At 34.9% G+C, this 9,349-nt stretch overlaps 1 protein-coding gene across 1 annotated transcript; it reads right to left on the minus strand.

The window, feature by feature from the left end:
• Window positions 1-469: 469 nt before the first annotated feature.
• On the minus strand, window positions 470-6,081 carry Atg14 (autophagy related protein 14). Its single transcript, XM_085194157.1, has 7 exons — window positions 5,819-6,081; window positions 4,829-5,251; window positions 4,231-4,358; window positions 3,064-3,208; window positions 2,405-2,608; window positions 1,455-1,578; window positions 470-1,019 (listed from the first exon to the last, which is right to left on the minus strand). The coding sequence occupies exons 1-7, from the start codon at window positions 5,995-5,997 to the stop codon at window positions 924-926; spliced, it is 1,299 nt and encodes a 432-aa protein (XP_085050283.1). The 5' UTR covers window positions 5,998-6,081; the 3' UTR covers window positions 470-923.
• Window positions 6,082-9,349: the final 3,268 nt, after the last annotated feature.

Below are 9,349 nucleotides of genomic sequence, written 5' to 3' on the forward strand. Positions count from 1 at the left end.
GAACAATGAAGCATTAACTGATAAAAAAAAGATTATTAATTTCAATAATACATATCTCACGGAGGCCAGTAATGGTGCAGGGGCACAAGAGTGTGACGCGAGAGCTTGGGGCTTCGATCTCATTCGAGGAAATTAACTATTTAATATTTTAATTTTCCTTGCACTATTAACGAGGCAAAGAGAGCATTAGTTGATAGTATAAAATGATAGGAACATATGACGCCATACGTAACGAGTTATTTTACTGTTACTTTTTAAAAGTTTAATTAAACTAAGTTTTTCAAATATATATATATTTTTTTCTTATGTTCAAAATAATTGAATATTCCAATTTTTTTACAACCATTTTTCATATAAAATTAGGTATTTACAAATTAAGATACTTACAAAATAAGCGCTGAAAATATTGAATACTTTTGAGTCACTAGATATAATTTTCTTTGAAGAACATATAAAAAAAATACAAAAATATAAAAAAATATATATTGTACTAATTGTGTCACAATTAAAAGTATTCGCTATGACTTTGATGGAATGAACATACAACTACTGTCTATTAGAGTACAAAATTTTAAAATTAATTAAAATAATTTAAAAAAAATGAACTTTTCATTTTTTATGGCAACACAATAAAAATAACAACAAAACTGTACTATTTTATATCTATTAAAACATTGGCTGCCAAATAAGTGTAGGTAGAGTACGGTCAAATGCTTAGATTTTCTGAATTTTTGCGCATTGCTCACTCGGGAAGAAAGTAAAGCGAAACTAAACAGCTAACTTTAGGGCGGCCACGACTCGGAGACCGCATTTTACTAAACATATAACATACATTCTCTTTCTAAAAATCCACACACCCATCATCTTCCAGCCGGAGCTAGGCTAGCTTAACTATAATTTTGGACTAGACATTGTAAGTAGAGTTACTTAGTCCACCCCCTCCACATGGAGGCGATGGAGGCGGCCGCTGACGTCACGAGGGAGGGCGCTGGAGGCGGCGTGCAGCTTATTTCTTCGATCTGAAATGTTAATTTATAATTTGACTGTAGTAAATAAATCTGTTAAAAATTATAAATAAGATAAAATTTATTGGGAAAAAAATAGAAAGTAGCATTAAACAAATATCAACATATTTGTCTAATGCTACTGCACTGCAACTGCTAAAGTTACAAACTGCAGCAGCGTAGCGTTAACATTTAAACATTAAAACAGTGTCAGAAAAATAGAAGATTAAAAAGGGTAACATTAAATAATATAAGTAAAATGAAACAAAATAAAATTAAATGAAAAAAGATAAGCTTGCCCATTTAAATGATATTGCTCAGTGTGTTAGTGTTTTCGTGTATGTATGAGTATCTAAAATAGTTTAAAATATATAAATCTCTACGAGTTTTTAAATATAAAGAATTTCTTTGTCTGAACGTTTGAATTGAAATATTCCTTTGTAAACGAACCTGCGCGGTGTCCGGCCAGTGCAGGTGCTCGGGCGGCTCGGGCTCGTCCAGGTCGTCGCCGGCGCCGCCCCACGCCGCCGCGCCCGCCGCACCCCCCGTGCCGCGCGACCACCACCCCTCCTCGCTGATATATTGTTATTTTCAAATTATTTATACTTGAACTATACGAATATTTATTTAAGTGTATTTAAGAAAAAGATATTGGGGTATAAAAAAAGTGTTTATTCATTCCACATTTATTTAGCTAGGCTAATAAAGCGCGCTGAGCAAACGCAATTTTTCTCGCTTAAATTTCGACCTCGCGAGAATTGCAGGATTAAAAAATAGCCTATTGCTTGTATTGTTACTCATCAACACCCTCTAACTTTCAATGTTTATTTTGTAACAATCGGTTCAGATGGTCTGGACAAACAGAAAGACAGACAGGCAGACATAAAATTGAATATTGTTTGTTTCTGTGTTGGTATCATATAAATAAGTATATTATGCACCTAAAAAAATACTTACACGTACGTTACTTTTCCACATAGGTATAGAAAATTACAAATGCAGCCTAACTTTTGGGCTTGCGCTAGTAATTTTTTGCCTTAAGTTTATTATAATACAGTAGGCGTTTTGTATTAAAGACATACAATGGAGCTACAATAATTCAGTAGTTACTCGTAAGTTCCCTTGTCAATTTTTATTATGTATTCAACTTAATAGACTTACTAGTACCTAAATATCCATTGAACTACCAGTTAAAATCATTGAAAACATATGGAACCCCTATCTGGATAAATATCGACATTAACTTTTCCCACTTATTAGCTACAGTTAACCTTTCGATTATTTAGATGCATACACTCTGTATTTACTAAAATAAAAATGGGACACAGACACGTCTTAGAATATATAACAATTATATTAATCAGTTCAGTACAATTAAATTCTAAAACTGAAACACTTACGTGCCCAACTCCGGATCGTCAGCTACAGCAGCCAGCGCCAGTTGGTGCAGTCCGGCGAGGGGCGCGAGGGGCGGCAGGGGAGCGGCGGGCGTGGACACGGCGGGGAAGACGGGTGCGGGCACACCAGCGCGGGCGCACAGCGCGGCCGCGGCGGCGCGCACGCGTGTTATGGACGCGCGCCAGCTGCGGGGCTCAGTGTAGTCGCTGAGGCACAAATGAAAATAGAACAAGTTTATAATGGTCTTATTAAAAAAAACCGTTTTATACTTTTGCTTGCAAAAAAGTAGGCAGAGAGAGACTTGTGCTATGACTCTGTCCCCCATGTTCAATTTTGAACAGATTGCGTATTGAATGGCGGAACTTAACACTGCGCTTTATCTTGTTACCCCAGAAGGAGGAAATAAAAATACTTCATTCGCATGAGTAAAAATCTAAATATAGATCCACAACATTAGCGCTTACAGTCAAACATAATTTTCTTATCAATATTTTATTGAATAAATTAGTGTTTATTTACCATTGGTTGCTTTCACTCATCTCTTTCAGCAATACCTTTTCAAACTATGTGAGATTTAACTACTCGACTATTCAATTACCCCGATGTTTCTACTGCAATATACGGGATAGAGCATGTGTGTATGTAAGTAGCAGTGGCTCACCTAAGTGTGACAGCGTGTGGCAGCCTGGTGTCCAGCGTCCAGGCGAGCAGCGCCACTAGCTGCGCGGCGAGCCCGAGCGCGGCGCCGCACCGACACAGCGCACTCTCCGGCGGACACTCCGTTTCCTTGTCCCTGTTCTGTGACACTGGAGAGAAACAAACTAAATTATGCTATATTAAGTAAATGTTTATTCAAATTACATTAACTCCCTTTTTTCCTTTTGTTTTCAATCTAAATTTATTTATATATGTATGAGAGTAAATATTTCGAATAAAAATAAAATGAAATAGTAATAATAGTACATATATAACTTACTGACTTTGACTGGTTTGTATACATTATTTAAAACTGTTATTTAATCTCTTAATAGTTACGCCTACATCACTTAATAGTTAGTCAGACAGACACATAAAAACAAAAAGATTGTAGATTAGTTTTCTATTACTTTTTTTACAGTATCCTAAATGTTTTTTTCTTAAAAATATGTAAAATAGATTTTTTCCTTTTGAATTTGGCGCGCTTCGCGCAATTGAGTGCGATTTTTATGCTTTTATGATTGTTTGTTTATGATTACTTGTTTAGATACCTAACCGGATTATGAGAATGTGATGTTGAGGAAAATGTCGAGAAGTTAACTTTTATTGAAAATAATTTGTGACAAAACGATTGTTGTTAGTGAAAAAATAAATTTTGAATGTCCTTTCTGTTTTCAGACACAAATTTCAATTCTAAACCGTCATGTACTTATAGTATTAAAAATATTTTATGCATTGACATTTCTTTTACTGTTTTTTTTTTATTATAAAGTTATAAAAGTTACCTAAGCTATCTCAACTGTACATTACCAGGGTTTATCTTATATTAAGTAAATTACTTAATTATAAAATATATTTTACTTTTTCTTAATTGGCTTAAAAAGCCAAAGTAAAAAAAAAATATGTAAAAATATGTCATATATTAATAGGGCTGTAGAGCTGTTGTAATGCTGTTGGATAGTTACTGATTACTGTCCCGACACGACCATTTTGGAGTTGATCCAAAAATCAGTACAAAAATTTAGAAGTTTCGAAAATTGGAGTGTCTCAACACTATTCTCTCTGTCTACCCTGCACATATGGGAATCAATGAGAGAATAAAAAAAGCTAATATTTTGGTTTAGATATATACCCCAATTTTGCATTTGCGTGTAATCCGCGTCAATGTCTATCCATGGAGCTACAATGTGTAGTTGAGTTCTTTTTGGGGTCTCCTCTTCAGCGTCTTCACCTACAAACTGTAGGTCCTCTATACTGTCACTGTAATTGAAACAAGAGAATTAATGGAAAAATGTCATTTCATGGGAATGAAATATTTAATATTTTCATTTCTTCGCTCTGGGAACAAGGCATAGTGCTGTTTTGAGTTCCGCCACTCAACATGCAATGCCTCAGGGATCTTAACACCAGTACCCTGGTTCCCTATGCTTACCATGCTATGTGTGGACAATAGTGTGAAGCAAGCAAAGGAAGCAAATTTCCTGTTAGTCATAGGAATAAGACATTGCTTTATGACAAAAATCAAAGTATTCTTCTAAATTAAATACTGAAAGTGTATAAAGATATGAACAGATTTATTTAGTAATCTAAATTCAAAATCAAAACATTCTTTATTCAATCTGATATTTTTAGGTTCATACTTTGTACTTTGTATAATGTTCCTCAAATGTAACTCATTATTACCTAGAAGATTTAAATATTTATATTGTTTCAAATAAAAGAAGCATTACCTAGAATCATAACTCATATATATAGGAAATATATATCTAGTTAGCTGTCGTATCCTAGACCTTCTCATTGCAGCTAATGCCTGAACTCGGTCATTATATAAACTTATTTTATTCTGTAACTCTATTCTCTCCTCTTGGGCATGTTTGCCTAAACTCGACACCCTCTTTTGATATCTTGGTAATTTTAACTTTAATTCATTATTTAACACCTTTAATTCCTTAAGTTCTTTTCTTTTTACATCTATTATAGATCTTCGTTGTTCAATTGCAAGTCTTAGTAAGTCTAATTTATCCCTAGATTGTTTTGTTTCAGTTAAAAGTATGTCTTTTTTTATTTTTGGTGCTAGTAATTTTTCACATCTTTCTAATATATGTTGTCTGTTTAGTTTGATCCTCATTAATTTCATTTGTTTCTCAGAAAATCTGAAATATAGATTTTATAAGTTTAAAATATGTCTTTTTATAATTTTAATATGTCTTTTTCAGCTTCATAATGTATTCAGCTGCATTTAGTGAGGTAGAAAGGTGAAACCGAGTGTTAAGACATTCTGTTACCCAAACATTGCTCAATTTTCAGAAAATTGCATGTTGAGCTGTGTAACTTATTGTCACACTTTGTCTTGTTACCAGAATGAAATAGAAAAAAAACATATCAAATAAAATAACACTATTCTTGATTTATTGTAAAGCTGTATATATATCTTAATGTAAAAATTAAATCTTTACATAGAATTCATCACTTATAATCTATAGAATGTAGTTACTTCCCCTTAGCACTAAGATAGTAATTAGTTGCATAAATTTTTTAATTTAATTAAAAAAATACTAGAATTTATTGTGTCAGTTGTGCAATATAGAGCGAAATAATTTAAAGTGTAACATAACTTAAAACTTAACTTCCCTGATTCAAGGCCCCAATATTTTAATCTAATTAACTTACCTTAAGTCAAGTCAATGACTCATAAAGATGTGGGAATTGCGTAAACTTACCTATCCGAGTAAGGCATTGAGGTGTGCACAAAATTACCATTTTTTACACAATCAGAGCAGTAAAAGTTTCTTTTTACAGTATAACAGAGTATACATTTCGTATAATGGCCGTCACTTTCAGTAGAAGATACGCGAAAATCGCGCGGGGCTTCGCTTTCAGTTAAATAACTCATCGCCATGATTTTTGCGGAATTGTTGTTAAATTTTGCATCGCAATTCAACACAAAAACCTGTCATTGTCAGCTGGTGAAAGTTTTGACAGTGACAGGCTATGACAACTGAATGACAGTTAGCTTTTTTTTATTTTTTATGGTGGGACGTTGATGGAGGTTTGTTTAACTTTATAGCAGCGCTAAATACGTACTGTAAATTATTGAAAGTAAAATTTTACTTATGTTATTAAACGTAACTATTTAGAGTAATAATTAATAAAATTTTCAATATAAAACATATTTATAACACAAAAACCATAGTATATAATAGAGTATGTCAGTCATTTTAAAATAATATTTAAGTGATTAGTTTAGATGTATGGGTCTATTCAGTATTAGGTTGCTTCATTAAACGATTCTGCTATGCCTTAGGTATAGCGTGCACTGGTGACTTTTGTCACGGTGACAATAAATTTTTTGTCACTGACATGTCACCATACTTTTCGACACTGCGCGCACTTGCGATGACAGTGACGAAATTTTTTACATTTGATATAATGGATCTCTCTCAATTTCGTCAATCAGTATTGTCATTGTCTATTTCATCTTCATGAAAACACACGTTTTGCCTTGGTGATGAACTTGACGCCATTCTTGAAATAAAAATTCGCCATTCGGTGCTGCAATGCAACACGCTGCTGTTTCATGTTTATGCGGAAGACGACTAGTATGGAAACCGCAAGGGGGAGGGCGAACGAAGTGACATTTACGCCCAATGTTAATAACCAATCCTAATCCAAAAATTGCTACCATAGATTGAAATAGACAGAGATGGAGGTAGGCATGCAGGTTAGTGATTGGATAGATATGTCGGACAGTACGAGATAGACGTTAACTGGAGATAGGAGATACATTATTAATATTGGGTGTTAGTTGCTAATGCGCGCACGGACATACAAATCTATGGACGCGGTGACAGACAAAAAGACAAAAAGTCACCCAATTGTCACGTATCCAAATGCGCGCACCTTCATTTAGTGTAATGTACACGGTGACAGTGACGCAACAGTCACGGTGACAAAAATCACTAGTGCGCGCTATACCATATGATCTACCCGTTCCTTAAATAGTACTAAGCAGATAGCATTTTGTTTTCTGAGCGTATTTCTTAGAATCTGTAATAATATAAAGTAGGTATGTCATAACGTATGTAGGTATGTATGTGTGTAAAGTAAAGGAGATTATTTGGTCGAAACGGTTAATATTAGAAAGTTAATTAATCTAATTTAAGAAAAAAATCTAATTGAAAACTTTTTCTTCTGTTGGCAGTCCATTTATTGAGAATCAAGACGACCATTTTTTAGTTTTCGATGTGTGCGGGGCATTGAATTCTCTGTATTCAGTCAGTTAGAAATATGAACTAGAGAAGCATCTATACCGCAAAATAAATAAGTATACTTTTACAACCATCGAGTTCAAACAAGTACTTACATCAATCAATCAATCTACAAATTTAATAAAAAACAGAAATATTTATTTAAATTTTTTATCCAATTGGTTATTAGACTTGGTCCACTTATGTAAAGCTAAGTTACGTCTGAATTTCAGCGTGGAAATAAAAAGCGAAATGAGTTGGCTCGTTAGCGTGCTCGTAATCCGATACGATTCACGGCCCGCCCGTTACCTACGGACTATTTATTTTTCATTAAATCACAAGTATTTATTACGAAGTTTACTTGTGTTCTGTGTTTGGTAGGTAAGTGATGTGAAGTATTTATAGATACCTAAACTTTTTTAAGCGCTTCGGCTTCGGCTTCCATTCTCTGGCATACATTTTCTTGTTCTTATACCTTCTAATAACAAGGTAAAAAAGCACGGTGCCGACTACCGCCAATATCTCCAAAATTAGACGTATATGCGATATACGGCGTGAAGCTACGAAGCAATAAAAGATTTAAATCAAACTATCATTTTCACACTTAGTTTAAACGTTAAATGCCTTAGTAAATATAAATATTAAAAGGTCAGACATGCCAACCTTCATAATGACAGGATACAAGCCGGGGGTAGTAATTACGTATATTCTTCTAATTTGGAGGTTGATTTTACACAAAAATATAAATTCAAAATGAGAGGGTTGCCGTTCGTTAGCCGTGATTGCGGCGAGTGGATGATGGGCGTAATCAAATTTGTCACATGGCGAAATTAGCATTTAGCGGGTACACGAATTCATGTGCTGTCGTGGTGGAGCTGACAAGTGATTAGTTATACGAGTAAGTACTTGAGGGTTGTGGGTTCGTCAGGTAACGTTAAGTTCAACCATAAAGATTCTTTAGATATAGTACACGAGATGTATGGGCCGGACAGAATCTCTCCTTTAATGCTCCGTTCATATGCTCCTGTTTGTTTCGGCAATCTTACTTAATCGATAATAGACAAGGACCCGATGGTAGATGGTTCCGATCCAACTAATTATATCTATCATCATCATTCTCTATCATCTCTCTGCTCCCTAAAGTAGTATGCAGTATAATAAATAGCGGGTAACACGGGTCCGTTAGTTTCAAGACGTTTCTTTCCTACTTCCTGCCCAATTTTTAAGACGTTACGTGTCGAGTGGCGTCACTTAACGCTGCTCTTTGTCTATACTCAACATACATACTCGTGTATATCTACTACAAATATAGCTACTGTAGGGTACTGGGTGCTTGATTCTATATCTACAGTATCTACAGTAACAGGAGACAACAGCCCGCTGTGCGAGAACTCAATAATGCACGTATTGATTGGGAAACAACTCGCGATGACAATTTGTAGAGCGCTACAGAATTGCAAGACGATCTAATCAACTCTCATACGCTACCGAGCTAGGAAACGTTGGATATGTTGTGTTGTTTTTATTTATGCAATATATATATACTTGTTTCTGCACAACAGTGTAGGCATAGAGAATGTAGTGCTATGACACTCTGTTCTCATCGAGACGTTGCGTGTAGAAGCGGAATTCAACGCCCATGCTGTCTTGCCACTGTGGGAAGCTGACAACCAATCATTCCTTCTAATGGAGATATAACTTACAATCGTCTTTTACAGTTGCTTTTACGTTGTGCCTCTTAAGGGCTTAACTACGACTGCCTCTATCCTCTATCCCATTAAATACTTATTTATATAATATGTTCTCGCTCTGGTAACGAGTCAAAGTGCAGCGTTGACCTCCGCCACTCAACACGCAATGCCCGCAGAATTCGGCGGAAAGTGGGGAACAAAAATGTGTTATTAGAAACGGAGGGTCTTAATTACGTGGTTCCAGGTTTCCGCTGCCTACCCTGCTATGTGCAGGATACAATGTGAAGCGTAAAAAATGTACGGGAAAAAAATA

Source organism: Heliconius melpomene, chromosome 1, assembly GCF_056956725.1.
Source record: "Heliconius melpomene rosina isolate 202511_hmr_F chromosome 1, ASM5695672v1, whole genome shotgun sequence".
Classification (NCBI taxonomy): domain Eukaryota; kingdom Metazoa; phylum Arthropoda; class Insecta; order Lepidoptera; family Nymphalidae; genus Heliconius; species Heliconius melpomene.

Coding starts and splice junctions, on each gene's coding strand:
- Atg14 (XM_085194157.1), bottom strand. CDS start 5,997: ATGGCGATGAGTTATTTAACTGAAAGCGAAGCCCCGCGCGATTTTCGC. Junction 3,209..4,230: donor CACGCAAATGCAAAATTGGG/GTATATATCTAA, acceptor GTTTCTCTCCAG/TGTCACAGAACAGGGACAAG. Junction 1,579..2,404: donor GACGATCCGGAGTTGGGCAC/GTAAGTGTTTCA, acceptor ACAATATATCAG/CGAGGAGGGGTGGTGGTCGC.